Source organism: Herpailurus yagouaroundi, unplaced genomic scaffold (genome assembly GCF_014898765.1).
Source record: "Herpailurus yagouaroundi ecotype Mexico unplaced genomic scaffold, PumYag 192, whole genome shotgun sequence".
Lineage (NCBI taxonomy): Eukaryota > Metazoa > Chordata > Mammalia > Carnivora > Felidae > Herpailurus > Herpailurus yagouaroundi.
The window spans coordinates 660,576-680,542 of record NW_024412423.1 but is presented as its reverse complement, the minus strand read 5'-3'; the positions used below and the strand labels follow the sequence as shown (position 1 = coordinate 680,542).

Genomic DNA, 19,967 nt, shown 5'->3' with positions numbered 1-19,967 from the left:
GGAGCCAATGTGTGAATCTGCCTGTATCAGAGGGTCCCCAAGACCAGCCCAGGTCCCGTGATGTGCTGACAGCACCCCTAGGACTCAGCCATAGTGGGGCTCATAGTACAGCTCCTGGCGCTCAGTCGTAAGCCATGCTGGATTACAGCCAATGGATACAGATCAAAGTCAGCAAAGGGGAGAAGGCACACAGTGTGAGGACCAGAGAAACCAGGCACAAGCTTCCAAGAGCCCCTGTCATTGGAGCCACATGCTTAATTCCTCCAGCAGTAAGATGTGAAGACATGAAATGTGGCCAACCAGGGAAACTCATTAGAGACTCAGCACCCTGGGTTTTTTTTTTTTTTAATGTATATTTATTTTTGAAAGAGAGAGCATGAGCAGGGGAGGTAGAGACAGAGAGGGGGACAGAGGATCCAAAGCAGGCTCTGTGCTGACAGCAGTGAGCCTGATGTGGGGCTCAAACTCACAAACCGTGAGATCATGACCTGAACCAAAGTTGGACATTCAACTGACTGAGCCATCCAAGTGCCCCAGCACCCCAGGTTTTTAATAGGGGGCTGGCATGTAGGTTCTGTCTGTCTAGCATGAACCAAAATTCCAGACTCCCAATGAGTGTAGGTGTTCCACATAAACCCAAACAGGTTAGGCAAGTGAGCCATTCTTATCAGTTAATGGTGGGAACTTTCCCAAAATCTAAGTTGGCAGATGTTAGCTGAGGGCTGACCTTGCAAGGACAGTGATCATGGCCCTGTTGTGTAAACTCTTTTTTGCACAATGCCAGCTGCCTAGTAGGACTGTCCCATAATACATCTAGGAGCCAGGGAGATGCCCCAGGGGTCTTGGGCCCAGCTAATTCACTGTGAAGTGGAACTTGGCTAAGACTCTTTTTGGGAGGCCCAGAACACACTTGGGTTTGTTACCTGCCTCCATGGCCCCTGTAGTCTGGGATGGGTGATAGCCATGACAGAACCCGGTGCCTTTGGAACAATGGAGATGAAAAGAGACAGAAATAATATAGGCCAGGGGCACCTGCATGGTTGACTCAGTTGAGCGTCCAATTTCGGCTCAGGTCATGATCCCAGGGTCATGGGATTGAGCCCTGAGTCAGGCTCCACACTGAGCATGGAGCCTGCTTGAGATTCTCTCTCCCTCTGCCCCTCTCCCCAGCTCTCTCGTTCTCTCTCTTAAAAAAGAAAGGAAGGAAGAAAGGAAGGAAGGAAAAGAAAGAAAGGAAGAAAGAAAGGAAGGAAGGAAGAGGAAGAAAGGAAGGAAGGAGGGAAGAAAGAAAGAAAGAAAGAAAGAAAGAAAGGAGGGAGGGAGGGAAGGAAGGAAGAAAGAAATAGAAAGAAAAGAAAGAAAGAGAGGAAGGAAGGAAGAGAAAGAAAGAAAGGAAGAGAAAGAAGGGAGGGAGGGAAGGAAGAAAGAAAGAAAAAGAAAGAAAGAAAGAAAGAAAGAAAGAAAGAAAGAAAGAAAGAAAGAAAAATAGAGGCCAGGTGGTGGCATACACCTATCGCAAGCCAGGTGTCAATGACTACCATGATGGTTGGCAAGATCAGAATGGCAGAGTCTAGAGTGATGGCGTGCAGAATGTGACCTAGTGACCAGAGAGATGGGCAGCCGACGAGGGTATGCTGCTTAACAGATATAACCAAAAGAGATCAAGAATGGGTCAGCAGAGGGGCACGTGGGTAGCTCAGTCGGTTGAGCGTCTGACCCTTGATTTCGGCTCAGGTCATGATCTCATGGTTTCCTGGGTTCGAGCCCCACGTTGCGCTCTGTCCTGCCAGTTCAGAGCCTGCTTGGGATTCTCTGCCTCCCTCTCTCTCTGCCCATCCTCCACTCATGCTGTCTCTGTCTCTCTCAAAATAAACTTAAAAAAAAAAAAAAAAAAGAATGGATCAGCAGAAACCTAGGTTAGCCGAGCCAGTGGAAACTCCTGATCCCTTGCCCATTTCCAGACCCAAATCAGTTCCCAGGCCCAGAACCCACTGGCTGAAGCAGAGGCCAGGTGTCCTTGTAAAAACCTTGCAACACTATGGCAAGTGCCCTGCCCGCCCCCCCATCCTCTAAAGGGATCTGTTCTATTTACTCAGGTCACTGTTTCCCTATTCTCAGTTCAATGGTTTCCAAGGGGAGGGGGTGGAAGGGCAGCCAGGCCAGCTGGGAAGTCTTTGCCCCTTCATGGGTATGTTTTTTTGAGCACCCACTACACACAGAGCCAGAGATAAGGTGGAGCAGAGGCATTCCCTCACAGACACTCCTGGAAGGCTGGGTAGATAGAAAACCCAGGAAAACAGAAAGGGACAAGGGTAGCCAGGGAAGGGTCCCAGGAGTCCTAGGGGGTTGTCTAAGGGGCCCCAGTGCCTGAATAGCACCAGGTTGAGGAGGACCAAGATCAGAGCCATGAATCTGTGAGGTGTTTCTGCAGGTGGAGTGTGGGCTGGGGGCAGGCTGGGCTGAAAGGAGCAAGACATGCTATCATCATAGGTCTTTATTTTTTTGTGCAGAAAGCTTAGGGGCACCTGGGTGGCTCAGTTAAGCGTCCCACTTTGGCTCAGGTCATGATCTCATGGTTTGGGAGTTCAAGCCTTCGGGTTCTAGGCTGACATCTCAGAGCCTGGAGCCTGCTTCGGATTCTGTGTCTCCCTCTCTCTCTCTGCCTCTCCCCACCCCTGCTCGCACTCTGCTTTACTGAGGTGTCCAGTTGACCCCTTGAGCAACACGGGTTTGAACTGCGCAGGTCCACTTATACGTGGATTTTTTTTTTCAATAATACAGTACAGTATTGTAAATGTTTTTTCTCTTCCTTATGATTTTCTTTTTTTTTTAAGATTTTATTTTTAAGTAATCTCTACACCCAATGTGGGGCTCAAATTTATAACGCTGAGATCAAGAGTCGCATGCTCTACAGACTGAGCCAGGCAGGTGGTCCCTCACGATTTTCTTAATTTTCTCTAGCTTACTTTATTGTAAGAATATACTGTATAATACATGTAAAATGCAAAATATGTGTTAATTATTATGTTATGGATAAGGCTTCTGGTCTACAGTAGGCTATTAGTAGTTAAGTTTGGGGGGAATTCTGATTTTTGACTGTTGCTACCTCTAACCCCTGTCTTGTTCAAGAATCAATTTCCATACCACAACATTTGCCCAATTTAAGTGTACAATCCAGTGACTTTGAGTAAATTTACTGAGCTGTGCAAACATCCCCATAATCCAGTTCTAGAACATCTTCCTCATATCTGCCCCTCCACCCCCAGGCTGCCTGTGATCTGTTCTCTGTTTCTTCTGATCTGCTTTTGCTGGACATTTCATATAATGAGAGTCATACGCTATGTGGTCTTTTGTGTTTGGGGCACAACTTAGCATAATGTTTTTAAGTCCTTGTCCTATTTTAGTGGGAGAATTGGGGGAAATTTGAATGATACCTGTAGAATGGCTGATAGGTTTGTGTCAAGGTTAATTTCCTAGTTTGTATAACTGAATTATGGTTAAATCAGATTTTCACCTTAGAGTGAGATGGGTGAAGGGTATATGGAAACTGTGTACTATTTTTGCAACTTTTTGGGTAAGTAAAATCATTTCAACATCTTTTTTGTTTTTTAAGTTTATTTAAGTAATCTCTATACCCAATGTGGGGCTTGAACTTGCAACCCCGAGATCAAGATTCACATGCTCTTCCAACTGAGCCAGCCCCGTGCTCCCCACCTTTTTAAATTTAGTTTAGTGTCCGAGTTCTGCACTGCTTATGGTGGTCTATTGTTCTGAAATTGTGGTTTCTTCTCAACATAATGGTTCTGCTGACTCTATCACTCTCCAGAGATCCTTGGTGAGCTCAGCTTCTAGAAGGTTCCTCGGGGCCCTGTAGGGGCTGGAGGGCAGAGGAATGTCCAGCAGGGGCTCAGGGAGGGGCTTTTACACTTCCTTCATGAGGTGAGCGTCTAACAAGGGCTGCCCAGGAGGGTGAGTGGGTGGCCCATTGCCTGGAGGGCCCCGGGCTGGACCTCTGTCAGCCAGAGCAGGCACAGCCTAGGCAGGGCTCTGAGAGACTGGGCAAGGGCAGAGGGAGCAAGGTGGAAACTGCAGGATCTGGGGAGAGCTCCAGGGGTGGAGACCCCAGTTACTGCCTGGACATCTGCCCCAGGACTTCCTCAGAAGCTGCCTCAGCTTCCTGTTGTCAGGGAAGGGGATCAGCTTGGAAGGGAAGATGTCTAGGCCTCAGAGGAAATGAAAGTCTGGCAGAGAGAAGCCCCTGAAATGCACAGAGACCCACGGACACACACATAGGCCCAGATGAACTCCAACATGCTAGCAAGCCCAGGGGCCCTGAGAAACACATGCCATGACCGCCACGGACACATGTGTTTCACGCAAACACGCTGGCACACAGTCTGCCTGCTCCTGGGGTCCCAGCTGGGGTCAAGAGGGGTGGCCAGAGCAGGGGGCTGTGGTCAGGACCACTTTCAGGGAGGACAGGAGTGCTGAGCAGGCAGAGAGAGAGCTCGAGGGCACGTCTGGCATCTGTTCCCTTGTGCTCCAGTCTCTTTCTGAGCTTCTGTCAGTCATTTCTCCACCATTGAGCACCTGCCATGGTGACTGGCAAGCTGGTCCAAAGCAGGGCACAGACACGGAGACCCATCCCTGCCTCTGAGGAGCCCGCTGCGGCCCCTGGGGAGCAGCTGGTTTGCTGGGGGCAATGATGGCAAGGGGCATTTGTTGGGCATTGGCCAGACCGTGAGAGGGTAAAAGGGGTTCTTGGGGAGCCCAGCAAGCAACAAAGCTCTTGGGCTGGAACCCAGGCTTGCGGACGGCAAGGAAGGAGGCCAGCTGGGTGGCAAGGATAGAGCTTCAGAGGTCACATGACCCTGACATATGGAGACTCCCCCAGAGAGACCAGGCAGAGGGTGCCAGGAGATCACAATGGCCCAAGACTAAAAGCAGTGGCAGTTGCCCCAAAGACCCAGCTGCTCTGTTCATCCCACGGCATGGCCTGTGCCTGCTTGTGGCCTTGCCAGCTCCTGCCTGTGCTCAGGTATCAGTCTGGACTGTGCCACAGCTGACCAAAACCCGCCTCCAACCAGCTTGAGCCAAAAGGAGAAGTGGCTGTGTTATACAACGGAAAGGCTGAATGGCCAGGGGCTGGGAGGTGGGGGGGGAGGGGGGGTGGGTCCCAGGCAAGGTGGTCCCAGGAGGCTCTAGGACACTGGCCACCTTTCTCCTCAAAGCGTGGCCTTGCGTTAGCTCTGTCTTCCTCAGGTTGGCCAGTAGCCCTAAAATGGCCCTCAGAAATCTTCCTCCTCACTTTGAGTTCCCCTTCCCAAAGTCCTTAGAAAGTTTCCAGAACTGCATCTCACCATCTTGAGTTAGCCTTGGCTCAGTCAGTTTGGACTCATACGTTCATCCCTCAAGCCCAGGAGGGGTGGGAGGCAGCTATGTCCACACCACAGGACCTGACAATAGGAAGGGTTGGAACCTCAGGAAGGAGGGACCCTGGGCAGGCAGAAACAGCAGGTGACTGTTCTGAGGTGTGAGTCCCAGGAGATGCTGGGCTCAACCACCCTGGGTGGGCTGACCCATCCTTCCGGGCCAGCAAGGTGGGCTTCAGGATGGCCTGTGTGCATGGAGCCCAGGGAGCTGTGAGACCGGCGGGCATCAGGTTTCTCGAGGGGAGCAGGGACTCAGCTGTGCCCAATTGGTCTGGGTGCCCGGACTGCCCTGCTGTCAGAATTGCATGTTATATAAGAGCCCTGGGCTGTGATCAGGGAAATAGGTAAGTGGGTGTGTATGGGTGGGAGTGGGGTCAGGGCTGGGAACCCTGGAGGAACCCATGACCTGTGTCCAGGTGAGAGATGACCGGGGCAGGGCAGGGCTTGGAAAGTGCATGGGGGGGGGGGGGTGGGCGGGGTGGATTTGAGAATAAGCAGGACTTGATCAATAGGAAGTGGTGTAGGCATGTTGTGTGGGGGGTGAGGGGGCTAGTTCAGGTAGGATCCTCTGGTTTCCTGAGACCAGACTCAGGACAAGGGGAGGTCTGGAGAGCCACCTAGGACCTGCTGAGGGTACAGGGCCTGAAGGACACTGGGTTGACCCAACACTATGGTGTGCCCAGGTGGATAGCTTGGGCTCTGTCAGCACAGGACTAGGCATAGAAGAGGCAAGAATGCCTGGGAGGAAGTGGTGGGGCCGGGTTGTCCCCAGCCTGCTGCTCTGTCCTGCCCAGGCTTTGTCTGGCCCTGGTTTCTGTCTGCCTAGCCTGACCAGGCTCCTAGGCTCTTGCTGGCCATGGCCACACCCCTCTGTCGTGCCCCCTCCACTAAGTAGGGGCGGGGAGATCGAGCCAGTCTTCCTCTCCCTGACCAGCCTCTGAGCCAGCCTCTGAGCCAGCGGAAAGGGGCTGATAAAAGCTCCCCAGTTCCTTTCCACACACCAGCCTGGCTGACAGACCTGCCAGCACCATGAAGGACGACGTGGCTCTTCTGGCCACTGTCACCCTCCTGGGAGTCCTGCTGCAAGGTGCGCTGGCTCCTGTTTGGGAGGTGGGTGGGCCCTGAACTCCTGCAGCCTGTCTTCTGCCCTCCAGGCCCCGGGGAGGTGCTGGAGGGCCCAGAGTGGGTGCGGGGCAGAGGCAGGGCTTCTGGCCCAGACTCCTGGTGCCCAAGCTCTTCTGGCACCAGTGAAGGCTGGGATACCCCGGGGCTGAGACGCTTGTGCTGTCCTTGGTTAGGGACAGGGAAAGCCGTGGAAGGAGTATTTGCAGGGTGAACTGTGAAACCCTGGGCAGGGACCAAGGCTGACATGGGTGCCTGACCAAGGGAGGGGACAGTGAAATGGAAAAAGGCCCCTGAGGGACAACTGAGGTAGGCATGCCTTGTGTGGGCTGGGGATGGGATATAGAACCCTGGAAGAGGGCAAGGGCTTTCAGGGAGCAGGTGGGGCATGCAGGTGTGTTAGGCTCTAGGATCTGGGATGGGGGGGCACCAGAATGAAAGGGTGATCTGATGGTGGGTACAGAAGTGGGTCAGCCATGGGCCTGGGGTGGCCCTGGTCCAGCTGATCCCTGCCCTCTCCAGCTATCCTCTTTCTGGGGGTCCCAGCAGGACCCGGCTTTGCCTTCAAAGGCATTCTCTCTATGCTGGGATGGCATAGAGCTAGACAGGGCTGGAACCTGCTGCTTGGCCCTCCAAAATTACATGGTGGCCTTTTAGACTGGCCCTACAGGACATGTTCCGAGGCTAGATGTCTTTACCACTTGGGACGCCATTACCCCACACTGTATGGGCAGGACAAGGCTCAGCCTGGGCAGGGACCCTGGAAGGGCCAGAGCAGACAGGCTGACTGGATCTCCTGCTGCACTGGCAAGGTCGGTTCTTAGCCCCTCCTCACGTAGCCATGGGACCCCCCTCTAGCTCCTACACTGTGATGGTCCACATAGCCTTGGCACCCACAGTGCACTTGGGATGGGATATTTCTTCAGAAGGCCTCATACCAAGCGCACCAGCGCCACAGGACTTGCTGGAAGATAGCTGAAGACAACCAGCACTGGAGCTGTGTGTGTGATGGGGGCCTGCCGTGAGACCAAGAGAAGGGCCCTTGTGCACTTACATCCATCCATGCTGGAACAGGATGGGGGGGGGGGCGGTGCAGGGGAAGGCAGAGCCCTGGAGGCCTGGTGTTGGACTAGATGAGTCTCAGTAGCAACCAACTGGGGGGTAGGGGAGAGGATGTATGTCAGGCTTAGGGCAGAGTCCAGAGCACCTGAGCAGAGAAACTAAAGCAGAAGACCACACCACAGTTTGGAGGCACAGGGCCCCAGGCTTGAGTGATCCTGGCCGGAAGTAGGGTCAGGAGCCCTCCCCACCCCCCACTGCATCCGCCTCTCTATCGATGGGGACCAGGAACTGTAAACCACAGGGTGTGTGCTCCCCTGCACCAGGGAGAATGCAGACAACTCTGCCCTCAAGCCCTGGTGGCATGCCCTATTCAGGGACCCCCAGAGCCAAGATCATGTCTAGAGTGGGAGCTGGTCATTTGTCTGTGTTTTGCAAGTCAAAGGATTCAGGAGCACAGTCCTAAGCTTGAGGGCCCCTCCCTAGTACAGGTGTAACTATGACGCATCTCAGGGTGGGGGAAGAGGGACCTTGCCCTCCCCTTGAACATCTTGGACACAGGACAAGCCCAGAGAGGGGGCACGAGGTCCCCTCGGGAGGACTTTATTTTCCATGGGGGCTTTAAAGGGGAATCATGACAAGCTCAGCGTGTAGAAAGGAGAAAAGGTGGGAACCTGGCGGAGGTTGCGGGCCTCGGGGCAGCCAGACCTGACTCCCGCCCCTACTCGCCCCCAGCCTACTTCTCCCTGCAGGTGATCTCTGCACGCAGAGCCTTCCGCGTGTCGCCGCCGCTCACCACCGGCCCGCCCGAGTTCGAGCGTGTCTACCGAGCCCAGTGAGGCGCGGAGGGAGGGCTTGGGGCAGGAAGGGAGGGAGCCCGGACAGCTGCAGGGTCCGAGGCCCCCCGCCCGCGCCCTCACGCCGCCCCGCCCCCACCTCAGAGTGAACTGCAGCGAGTACTTCCCGCTGTTCCTCGCCACGCTCTGGGTCGCCGGAATCTTCTTTCACGAAGGTCTGGGCTCGGGGCGGGCGTGCACGCCCTGGAACCACAGGGTCTCGCGCCAACTGGCTCACCTAGCCCCGCCCGCCCCTCTCCCAGGTGCGGCGGCCCTGTGCGGTTTGGTCTACCTTTTCGCGCGTCTCCGCTACTTTCAGGGCTACGCGCGCTCGCCGCAGCAAAGGTGAGAGCAGGGGCGGGGCTCGGGGAGGTCACGTGGGTCCGGGGAAAGGCGGTTTGTGGGAGGAGTCTTGACCATCCGGGCAGCGAAACTGGGAGACTGGCTGGAGGTGGGTCCCTTTTGGGCGGGGGACGGGTCCTGGCCAAGCTGGGCGGAGGTGGGTGGAGCTGGGCGGCAGGGTAGGTGGGCGGAGCCGCCGTCGCTCCGCCCCGCCCCCGCTGAACCCTGCCCTTAGGCTGGCTCCCCTGTACACGAGCGCGAGCGCGCTCTGGCTGCTGGTAGCGCTGGCGGCGCTCGGCCTGCTAGTCCACTTTCTCCCGGCCGCGCTGCGCGCCTCGCTCCTTGGACCGTTCCGGACGCTGCTGCCCAGGGTTTGAGATGGAGGACGCCAGGTCGACGGAACGGGAGAAAAGCCAGAGCTTCCGGGAGGACAAGGGAGGGGGTGCTCTCTTTATCCTTAATCTTCAATTAAAGTGCCGGTGACCGGGCTCCGAATTCACTCTCTAGGTCGGAGGGGATCGCGCACTGCGGGCTGTGGAGCCCAGCCCTGGGCCGCAGCGGTCGGGTAGGCTTCCTGGGTGTGGGGCTGCAGAAGAAAAGGGTCCTCTCGGCCGGGCCCACGGCCGCCCTTTCCGTCGGGGCTCACCCCACGGCTCCTTCTCCCCGCGTTCAGCGCTGTAGTCGCCTGTCTCCTCCTCTGAGGCCTGCCCCTTCACTGTTCCCCAGCCGCCCTCTTCCCCGTCCCCTGGCTTTCACAGCTGACACTGGGGACTTTCCTCGGTCAGCACTCGGTCCCTGCCAGCTGGCACAGTGTGGATGTTCAGGGCACCCTGCCTCAGAGGCATGGGGGCGACGACCAACGTGGTCATTGTAGTTGTGACGGGCGCACTCAGGGAAACGTCCGGGTGCCCTGTGGGACCAGACCTGGGGAAGGCCTGCAGGCCGGGCAGACCGTCCCTAAAGAGGTGATTGTTTTTTTAGCTGCGTCCGTGGAGAGGAGCTTTCCAGGCAGTGAACAGGCCCCGAGGTGGGCGGGAGACCCTAAAATGTGTTAGCGACCGGGAGACGGGGCGGAAGGTGAGCTGGGGCGGCGGGTGGGGGGCTTCGGTACCGTGGACCAGGGCCGGGCTGGGACTCATGAAACAGGAGGTCGGGATGCCTTGGGCTTGAGAGGCCGCCTCTGGAGCAGGCAGTTGGGACGGATGATGGAAGCTAGGGGGCGCCTTTGGCGGGGGGAAGATGGTCCTCAGGAAGCAGAGGCGGTTTGGGTCGCCAGGACCGGGATTCCGCGCCGCCTCCACCCAGGAGTTACCGACCCTGCGGCCTGGGCCCTCTAGGAAATGCGGTTTAGAGCTGCACGGAGGGCTGAGGTGGCAGCGGGCAGGGGTGGCATTGCCAGGCACCTGGCCTCCCGCCACCAGCGGGAGCTTGGAACACTCACATGGGAGGCTCTCGATTCATTAACCCTTTATTACAAGTCACGCTCTTATAGAAGTATATGTGGACTTACGTGAAAAAATCAAATGTATCCAAGAATAAAAAACACAGCACATAAAGTAGTATATGCATTCCAGTGTTCGCGCCGGAGACAGCGGGCGCCCAGGAAAAAGCTCTTCTAAAACGGCCTGGCTCAAGCCGGCCGGGGTGCGAACGGTTCCGGGCGGGCGGCACAGGCCGGCCTCAGGCACAGTGTGGGGGCCGCCTGCCTCCTCCCGCGGCCGGGCGGGCGGGGGCAGCACCAGCTCCTGGGGCCTCCGGGCCAGCGGCGATCCCAGGCCTGGGGATCCCGGGCTTGCAGAGCGGGGAGCGCTGGGCAGAACCCCTCAGGCTTGGGGCGGTGACGCCTGGCCCTCCAGGGGCAGTAGCCACAACATCCCAGGTCTCCCAGGTCTCATGGGCTTCATGGCCAGCCAAAGTGCACCCTCAGAAGCCCTCCGCTTAGTCGGCCTTTTTCAGGAAGATCTATAAGAACGGGGTTTGGGGTCAGCTGGGGCCTCAGAGTTCAGCCCTGGTCTAGCTACTTTGACCAGCTCCCTGTCCTGTGCCGTCTAGCTTACCTCGCTCAGAATGACCCACACTGGAGAGTCTGTCTGGATGGAGAGGCGCAGTGCTTCCAGGGGGCCAAAGGCTGGGTCCACCTCACCTTCTGCCACACCCTTGTAGAAGGAGCCTGAGGGAGGGCAGCGCTGAGAGATTGCCTCCAGACCCCAACTTAGCCTACTCCCCCCACCTCCACCTGCCCCCCTCCACTCACCTATCTGGAGGTAGCCATCAGGGCTCCGAGGGTACCTCAGAGTGGCTGAGCGGCCCTCCTGAAGGGCCTCCTTGTCTGACTGGGGGTTCTGGGAGCAAAAAAAGAAAGGGGCTGAAGCCAGTGGCTGTGGGAGGGGCAGGCATCAGTGTATAGCCACACCCCATCACACTCACATCAAACGGCAGCACCTCCACGGATGTGTTGAAGAGCTTGTCCTCTGGGTGCTCAATGTTCCCGCTGCGGAAGAAGAACCTGCAGCCAGACAGGCCTGTGAGCTGCTGCAGGGGCGGGGTGCTGCACTGGCACACTGTCTAGCAGACCAAAGGCCACGCCTGGGCCAGGAGTGTAGGGGGTGGGCCCTGGCGTCTGAAGGAGTCTGGGTACCACCTGGGGCAGCCACTGGGCTATGCAGGGCAATGATGGTGATGGGCCAGTGTCACAGAACTCCTGTGGGCACTGCCTGACTTCAAGTAGCTGCCACTATGAACCCCACTTTTCAGATATGGAAACTGAGGCATGGTGAGGTTAAGTGATTTGCTGGGGGTGCTCACAGAGGGGCATGTGCAGGTCCAGAAATTTGTAGTGAGGCCTGTACCCTGGTGGCTACCCTGCCACTCCCCCAAGGCAGAACAAGGGGCACTGGTACTGACCGCTCAAGACGCAGCGGCTGGAAGAAGCGGAAGCGGATGAAGTCCCCTGCAGCAGGTGTGAAGGCCCAGAAGAAATCCTCGCGCAGGTAGGCCTTCTCCAGGGTGAAGTGCTGGTATGTCTTGAGGCTTGTGCTCACCTCGGCCGGTGGGTTCACATGCTCCTTCCTCAGCGCCTGCTTCCCAAAGTCCTTGTCCTGACACCAAGGAGGGACAGTGGTGCTAGGGAGGGCCCTGATCTTGCCCTGCCTCCCACTTGCCCCACCTGGGCCTGGGCTCTGCCTGTACCCGGCCAGTTCCGTGTAGCACCGCCCACCTTCAGTTTCTGGATCTTGCCCGCCAGTGAGGAGTGAGTGCCTACATGCTGGAAGAGGGATGGCTTGAAGCGGATCCGAAGGTTGGCCTTCTGCCGGTCACAGTGCTTCTGCAGGGGGAGGGGGACGCCCTAGGGCTCAGCTTGGCTCTGCTGTCTCCCCATGTCAGGTGGCACGTGGACACGGACATATTCCATGCTGGAAGCCATGTACCCCACCGCCCCCCCCCACCTCTGTGCAGCCCCCGCTCACCGCATCCTTCTCAGGGTTGCAGACCTTCACCCACAGGATGTGATCCAGGAGCCAGTCAATGGGCTTGTCCCGGTAGAACATGAGGATGAACTCCACAATCAGGCTCAAGTCCAGCGACTTGAACATCTTCCCTGGGGGTGGAAAAGCGTGCTGGGTGGGCAGCTCTGCCCTGCCCTACTTCCTCTTAATCCCTGGGGGGGGGGGGGGGGGGGGGAGGGTCACCAAGGAGGTTCCCACAGCAAGCTCTATGGCCAGCTGTAGGCAGGTGCGAGCACAAGGGGGCAGCCAGGGGTAGGGAGCCCCGACATGTGGAGGCACAGGGAGGGTGAAAACAGACACTCCTGGCAAAGCTCACAAGCATGACCCTGTGTGGTACCAGGGCCATAGGAGGCAGAGGTAGGCTGGACTGAGGGGCCTGGTGGGGTCAATGGAATGGGGTCGGGCGGGGGGGCACACCAATGAAGCCCAGCTGGGAGAACTCCAGGATCATCCAGTCCTCAGAAGGCTGTTGCAGGGCGAAGTTCTTCATGGTGCTCAGGTAGTTTGGCTTGGCGACAATGTCATCCTCCAGCTGCACAGTGGTGGGCAGAAGGAGGATCCAGACTCAGGATGGGCATGGGGCATGGTGGGGCTCACCACCTGGGCCCAGCCAGGGTCCAGGGCTGGTGAGGAGGGGGGTGCGGAGCAGGGTCTCAGTGCTGACCTGCACATAGTAGATGCCTTTGGACTGCGCATACATCATGAGGAAGCAGTAATCGAGGTTCTGTTTGGTCCTCCACCTGTGGGGTAGGGGCTTCGGGAGCTCAGACCCCTCCACCTCCAGTGTGGTTACCACAGAGGCCACTGGGTGGGTTGGACCCCCCATCCCAACCCCATGTAGGGGGCCTCCAATGGATAAATGGAGGCACGGCAAGGAAGTGCCTGGGTGACTGGCACCAACAGACTGGGTTCTCAGCACAGGTGGGTGGGTGGCTGGGGCCCGGGAGAGGGGGGAATGCTAGTACCTGACTCTCTCCTTGGGGTCCCCAAAGGACTCTCGGAGGCGGGAGAAGTCAGGGTAGAAGTGGGGGGAAGGGGAGATGACCTCCAGGAGCCCAGAATGGATCTCCGTGGGAAACCTGGGGGAAAGGAAAGGCGGGTGGGTGTGCAGCGTCCAGGCACCAGAGTTAGGGCAGAGCCGAGCTAGCCAGACCCTGTCCCTTTATTAAGGCCCACCAAGCAGACACTGCCCAACACCACACCCATCCTAGAGGCAGTCAGGCTCCAGAGGGGCTAGGCCACCTCTCTCTACCCACCCTCTTTCAGCTAAAATGAGAAGCAGGCACTTGCCTGCCCAGCACCCTGCAAAGCCCTCCCCGCACCAGCTTTATTGGACTGCCAGTACTCACAAGGCTTTGATGTTCTCTGTCACCACCGAGGTGTACTGTGGGTCAGTCTGTGGGGAGACCAAGAGCCCTCCCTAAGCCTGGCTTCAGCCTGGCCCCAAATGGCTTGGGGTCAGAAGCGTGCAGGCTTCAGATGACCCCATGCACAGAAGTGAGCCCCCCATCCTGAGGGCCGAATAAGTCTGGGCCTGGGGACCATAGTGCCTCACAAAAAGCTGTACCTGGGGCCTCAGGGGTGGGGCAGCCTAGGTAACTGGCATCTCCACGAGGCGGCGCTAAAACTTGTTTCTTTTTTTCCCTTCATAAATTTGTGAATGAATCTGACAGTTGAGCTTCTGGTAAGTTTTTTCCTCCGGAATGTTGCTGTTTTATTTCTCCTTGTTTTGTGCCGTGTGTTCTCTGAATGCCCCCACCCCCACCCCGTACCCCAGCCCACTCGCCTCGGCGATCAGCACCACGATGACCGAGTCCTCCTTCTCCTGCGGGCTCAGCTCCGAGATGAGCGAGTGCAGCGTGTCTGTCAGGTACGAGTGCACCTCCCGCCGCACGCTGGGGATGCCCATCACTACCGACACTGCAGGGGCGCGGAGATCGCATACTGGCTGGATGCCGGGACGCCCCCCTCCCATCCCCGCCTCTAGCCCCTCTCGGGACCCGCCCCTACCTCCAGTACGGCCCTGGCCCACGCGCACGGCAGGTTGCAGGCTGCTTTCCTTGGCCAGCAGGTGCGGCAGGTGATGGAAGACGGTGGGCAGGTGCAGCACGTGCTTGTGCGAGACGTTCCACGGCTTCAGTCGTGGATCCTCTGGGTGGGTCGGGAAGGGACGGCTCAGACCACGCGGCCTGCGATTAGCCCCGCCTCCCCTGCCTCGTGTGGCTCCAGCGCTCACCAGTCAGGCGGCCCCAGGTGCGATTGCCCTCCCCCTCTCGCAGCGCCTGCCTCTCCGACACAGCCCTCTTGATCTCGTCCAGCACCAGGTTGAGCTCCTTAGAGCGCTTGAGGCTCTCCTGCTCAGCCGCGTGCAGCCGGTCACGCAGCGCCAGGAACTCCCGCTGGTACACGTCCACCACATCCCCTGTGGGTAGTTCGCACGCTGTCACCAGGGGGCAGCCAAGCACTGACCTACTGCCCCTCGAGTGAGCCAGTACGCACATTTTTGTGCCCATCTGTGCGATAGCCCATCTACATCTGTTCTTGTGCCTGCCACATGCCAGGTCCGGGGGTGGAGGGGAGGAGGTGTGTACATTAGGGTCACTCTGAAGTCACAATGACACTCACACCATGGGGAGCAAAGTCTTCACTGGAAGGATTGGTCTTCTTCAGTACTCTCCCCCTACCCTTTTGTCTTCACCTTTGAGGAAACATCTGAGGAAAGGCTGCAGGATCACTTCCAGGTCGGCCAATAGACTGAATCCTCACCTAGTGGCTCCCAAAGCCCCTTCTCGCTTCTTCTTGCAGCATCTGCTTCTTCCAGGAGATGGGATGCCAACATCCCATCCACGGCACAAGGACCCAGCTCTCTGTCCTTTCCCTCTCCCTCCTCTCAGCCTCTCTCCTCTGCTCCCCACCTGTGTTCACAGAGCAGACCATAGGCTGCCCCAAGGCCCTCTAGGGATAGCCCTCTCCAGACTCTCATTCTATCCTCCTGATGGGCCCCAGGACCCATTCTGCACTAAGCACCAACTCTGGATTCTCTGTCTCACTCCAGCCCCAAGAGGTAGCTGCTGCAGTCACAGTCTCCAGTGCTCAGAGGAGCAAATGAAATTGAGGAACTAGTCCCGGGTCACTCAGTAAGTTAGCAGGAGAGAGGGAACAAGCTCTGGATGGCCAGAGACCCACTTCTCTGGAGACCTGTACTGGACATGTGCCACCTCCAAGGGTCTGCATGCCATCCCGAAGCAGCACAGAGGTGGGGCTTCCTGACAGTGGAAAGGGCTCTGCAGGGTGCCAAGTACCTAGCTCCCCTGGTTTGGCAGGGACCAGTGAGCAAGGAGGAGACATCCCTGCCTGTGGCTGGTGCCACAGCCAGGTCCCGCAGGGCTGTGCACACAATGTCTTTTCTAATCTCGGGTTTGCCCTCTTTAGTTGCCACCACGTACAACTCCTTTTCCTTGTCTCGTGTCTGTGCCTTTGCTTGTGCCATCTCTTCTGCCTGAGATCCCCTCTTCTCTTCCGGGCCAAACGAAAACCCATGTAACCTTCAAGGCCTAGTTTCAAAGTTCAGTTTTCAAGTCAGGGAAGCCTTCCAGAACTCCCTTCCCATCCCTAGGCAGCTCTTCTGTTCCTTGATCCCTGGTGGGGTCATAGCCCCCAGAATGCCCTGGGATGGTGTTGCCACCCCAACCCAGCTATGGGCACCAAAGGTCAGGACCAAGGCAAAGTTCTGTCATCTCAGGACACACCCCCTTAAACTGCACAGGGCAGAGGTCTAAGTGGTAAATCCTAGGGGGAGAGGAAGCTGTGGGGGTGGGGTGGGGTTTGAGCCAAACAGACCCTCCCTAAGGCACTCTGCACTCATCAGCTCGCCCCACAGGGACATCCCTGGAGGGGGAGGGAGGGGAGTCAGGTTACAAGATCTGTGAGGCTCTGCGCTGGGTTCAGTGGCTGGGTTACCCTGGAAACCTGACCCCTTGAACGGGAGCCAGCCACCCCCAACAAACACCCACCCAGCCAGCCTAGGGTTGGGTGGCACCAGATGCCAGGAGTGTCCTCCTCTGGGGCAGATGCTCGACAGGACAGGAAAGGGGGACTGTTAGTGCCAGGGCCCCCAGGAGGGAGTTCTGGAGCTGCCTGCTCTGTGACATGTGGGGAGGTTGGAGGCCTCACTCCTCTCTGACTGCTGTCCCTCCCAGGCCTTCTCTGTTCCGTAGGCTGAGTTCAGTTCAACCTTAACCTGGCAGGGGCAGACAAGCCAGGTGAGCAGCAGTGGCCACCTGAGTCCCCTGGCCACCGAGGACTGGGCCCAGCCTGCTCCCCCCACCATGGCCTCCCTTCCTAGGAGCCTCCCTCCACCCAGGTCCTGAGCTTCCTCTGCTTACCAGCAGGTGACAGGCCCTGGCTCCTGCCCACACCAACCCTTTGTCATTTCCCTCAACACCGCAGGCCCGGTCCCTCAGCAGCCTGCCCCTGCTCCTGTCCTGCCTGCAAGGTCCCCAGACTGACCACTGTCCTTGACTTCCCTGGCTCTGGGGCAATTCTGTCCTTGCCCGTCAAAGCCAGACTCAAGCTGGGTGCCTACCTCCCCACAGGCTGAGCCGGACGTGCCAGGGCTCTGTCAGACCATCCTAGCAACCCCTCCCCACCCCCCTGCAACCTTTTTGGGCTAGGTAGCTGGATTGAAGTGTTGAATGGGTGTGGGGGGCGGGCAGCTCCAGTGATGGGAGGGGCAAAGGCCTGGGGAGCCCCTCGCCCCTGAGGGGTGGGACAGAAGTTCCTGGGAGCTAAGGCTGAGGGCACTTTGGCTTCTTCCCTCCACACCTTCCTGGCCCACGGAGGAGGGGTGGAGGGCCTGGTCTCTGGCGCAGCTGGCCATAGGGAAGAACTGCAGCTGTGGCCGCCCTAGTGGCGCCTTTCCCACCCCTCCCCCCACCTGAAGGTGGAGTAATCAGGACACGTGACCTTGGAGACCACAGTCTCCCCCCCACCCTCTTCTCTCTCGATTGAAAAAACAGATTGAAGAGCCAAGCTGGGCACAGACCCTTGCCAAGTACTTAGGGAAGGGGAAACAAGCACAGAGGGGCACAGGCAGGTGGCAGGCCCAGGGAAGGTCTGCTGTGAACCTGCAGGTGGGGGCAGGTGTTCCTCTCCTCTCCAGGCCTTGCACCCACCCCTCCCAGGAGGTCAAGGAGGGTGTCTGTGGTTGTTGAGGTTGAGGCGGCTGGGATGCTAGGGAGGGTACAGGATGGGCCCCACAGGGTCTGCTGTTCTCCCTGGTGATGGGCTTGGCTGAGGGCTGCAATTTGAGTGCTAGTGGAGCCATGGCACAAATCTGGTCAAGGCTGGATAGGACAGTGGGCCCTAAACTTGTATCCAGGGTCCAGCTTGCCAAGACCTAGGTGTCCTTCCTGGCACTTGGCCCTGAGCTTCCAGGAAGCTCCTGCTGCCTCCTTTCTCTGGCTCCCAGCCCACCTTTCTTCCCCATCCGGGTTTCTCTGCCTTTCCCGTACGTACTGGTGCCTGTGCCAGCCCTATCCTAAACCCCTCACTCACTGCAAACTGGAAGCTGGGGTCAAGTCTGGCCTCAGACTGGCTTGGTCTGGTTCCCCCACGCACAGGCTTAACACAGTTGTCTACATGTAAGAATGAGAAGGGTTAGCATAAGAGCCCGGATCCAGGCTTTTCTTGACGCTTCCAAAGCCCTGGCTTGCTCCACTGGGCCCCTTAAAACAGTGATAGCTCTTGACAGGAAATCCCAGGTCACACACCTCGCCCTACCTCACAGGCTTTTGGGCTTCTAAGAGCAATCCTGCAACTGAGCCCACCACTTCTTTTGCTTGGTTGCCAGCCTCCCAGATACCCCTCTCAGAGAGGGTGGGCCTAGATGGAAACACTGGTATCTCCCCTCACTCTTCTGTCTCTGGAGATTTATCGCCAGCTAGGCTCCCAGAGAACAAGTTGAGTTGGGGGCCTTGCCCTGGAGCTCCTGACACCAAGCTGAGGGCATGTGGCTGTTGCAAGAGGCACACAGGAACTGCAGCCTGGCTGAGGACAGGACCTGGCACCCTGTCTCATCAACCCACCCACGACCAGACAGATGTGCCCCAGCACATTAGATATGGCCCCACCCTGGCCTCCATGCCAGTCTGCTTATGTGGCTACTCTTCCAAAGGTCCAAAATGCCACCCCCCTGGTGACACACCTATCTACAGAGAACTCTGCCCTAGCCATGCCTGATCTGTGCCAAGCCCTAAGGATCTCCCTTCAGGGCCTCTGGAGCCCTAAGCCCTCAAACCCAAACAGGCTGGCAAATTGCAGTAGACTGGGCTGGTCAGGCAGGAGACAGGTGGGGGCCGTTGTGGCTTGGAGGGTCAGGAAGGTTCCAGATACTCCCTCAGTCCTCCTCCTCCAGTTTCATTTAGCACAGGGTTGGGGAATAGGGAAGCGGGAGGTAAGAGGGTGGCAGAGGGTCAGCTGGCCTTAACCTGATCCTGCTTAGACCTCCCGCAGGAAGGCCAGGAGGCAGGAAGGAAGCAGCTTTTCCCGGAGGCTCCCATGCTGCAGGCCCAGTGGACAAGGCCTGTGAGGGCCTCCTCAGCCCTTCACCAAGGCCCCACTCAGCCCCAGCCAACTCAGCCAACACCAAGCAACTCCAGCCAGTACTGTGGCCTGTCCCTACCCCCATCCCCAGGTGTGCTGACCTAGCTCAGAGGGCCACAGTGATAGATTGGCCAGCCTGCCCAAACTTCAGGTGGGGGGGTGGAAGTTGGATGAGACCACACAAAATAAGTTCACAGGTAACCGGGGCTGGGCTGGCTACTCATGAGGCTGTCCACGGGCCAGACAGCCACAGGAAGGCTTCCCCAGCACCCAGGTTCCTGCAGAATAATTCTGGGGCCAGATGTCATGGAGAAGGGCTGTGGAGGCCCCAGGGAGCAGTCCCCACAGTGGGATGGGGTGGAGAGGTGGTGTGGGGTGGAGGGTGCCGCCTGCATTTCTGGCTGCCCCCTTACACCTGTCTCAGGAACACCGTACCTGCTCCCGCCCAGGTGCCTGGAGGGGGTACCTTGGGGACCACCCGGCCACAGCCATCGCTTGACCTTGTGTTCCTGTCCCTCTCTAGAAACTCCAAGGTCCCCGGCTCGCCCGTGGGAGCGACCAGCCCTAGCAGCGGCGTAACTGTACTCCCGGAGAGCGGTCTGGGGTCCTGGGCGCCGCACCGCGCATCTGCTGACCGCTCGGCCCGGCGGCCCAGCCCAGGCCGGAGGAGAATTTCGCTATTCCGGCAGCAAACAAGTGGGGGCGAGGATGGGAGGGGCGTCCTCCCGCGCCGCCCGGGCGGGGAAGGGGCGCCTGCGTCGGCTTCCGGCCGCCTCCCGCGGCCACTGGCCGGACCCTCCTCCGGCGGCCAGCACCCAGGTGAGCCCAGGTGTGGGACGCGGCGCGGGGCCCGGCGGGGGAGGGGGCTCACCTTTCTGGCCGCTGAGCGCCGCGTACCAGGAGAGCGAGAGGAAGGCGCACAGGCAGAAGAGCAGCAGCGTCAGGAAGGTGCCATTGCGGAGCCTCATCTCCTCGGGTGCGCGGCGGGCGCCGGCGGGGCCGAGGCCGCAAGGCCCCGCGATGGCACCTTCCTGACGCTGCTGCTCTTCTGCCTGTGCGCCTTCCTC

General features: G+C 58.3%; 3 protein-coding genes across 5 annotated transcripts in view; 2 read left to right on the top strand and 1 right to left on the bottom strand.

Moving 5' to 3' along the window:
- Positions 1–9,279, top strand: part of LTC4S (leukotriene C4 synthase) — a 16,069-nt gene extending 6,790 nt beyond the window's left edge. Inside the window, exons 1-5 of one of the 2 annotated variants that reach the window (XM_040444190.1) lie at positions 6,010–6,519; positions 8,349–8,448; positions 8,555–8,625; positions 8,713–8,794; positions 9,027–9,279. In XM_040444190.1, the coding sequence (XP_040300124.1) occupies positions 6,462–6,519; positions 8,349–8,448; positions 8,555–8,625; positions 8,713–8,794; positions 9,027–9,168 (453 nt within the window). In that variant the 5' untranslated portion in view covers positions 6,010–6,461 and the 3' untranslated portion in view covers positions 9,169–9,279. Of the gene's footprint in view, positions 1–6,009; positions 6,520–8,348; positions 8,449–8,554; positions 8,626–8,712; positions 8,795–9,026 lie in introns of those variants that run through there. The other variant, XM_040444191.1, reaches the window with a different exon arrangement.
- Positions 9,280–10,247: 968 nt separating this feature from the next.
- Positions 10,248–19,934, bottom strand: MGAT4B (alpha-1,3-mannosyl-glycoprotein 4-beta-N-acetylglucosaminyltransferase B). 2 transcript variants are annotated; one of them, XM_040444183.1, is made up of 15 exons: positions 19,772–19,934; positions 14,534–14,719; positions 14,308–14,448; positions 14,084–14,217; positions 13,647–13,693; positions 13,263–13,376; positions 12,962–13,037; positions 12,715–12,829; positions 12,259–12,389; positions 12,054–12,116; positions 11,696–11,889; positions 11,219–11,297; positions 11,046–11,133; positions 10,849–10,961; positions 10,248–10,753 (listed from the first exon to the last, which is right to left on the bottom strand). In XM_040444183.1, the coding sequence occupies exons 1-15, from the start codon at positions 19,866–19,868 to the stop codon at positions 10,730–10,732; spliced, it is 1,602 nt and encodes a 533-aa protein (XP_040300117.1). In that variant the 5' UTR covers positions 19,869–19,934; the 3' UTR covers positions 10,248–10,729. The 2 variants fall into 2 exon arrangements, with proteins under 2 accessions (XP_040300117.1, XP_040300116.1); XM_040444182.1 differs by having other exon boundaries at positions 12,009–12,116; positions 19,772–19,933.
- Positions 19,640–19,967, top strand: part of SQSTM1 (sequestosome 1) — a 26,095-nt gene continuing 25,767 nt past the window's right edge. The window contains exon 1 of the mRNA XM_040444185.1: positions 19,640–19,719. The gene's annotated coding sequence lies outside the window, so the exon portion shown is untranslated. The remainder of the gene's footprint in view (positions 19,720–19,967) is intronic.

Bases quoted from the DNA above. Each gene is read 5' to 3' on its own strand.
- MGAT4B (XM_040444182.1), bottom strand. From the start codon at position 19,868: ATGAGGCTCCGCAATGGCACCTTCCTGACGCTGCTGCTCTTCTGCCTG. The intron at 14,218-14,307 runs GTAGGGGCGGGT...GCGCCCCTGCAG, and splicing joins GGGCCAGGGCCGTACTGGAG to TGTCGGTAGTGATGGGCATC. The intron at 13,377-13,646 runs GTGAGTACTGGC...CCTTTCCCCCAG, and splicing joins ACAGAGAACATCAAAGCCTT to GTTTCCCACGGAGATCCATT.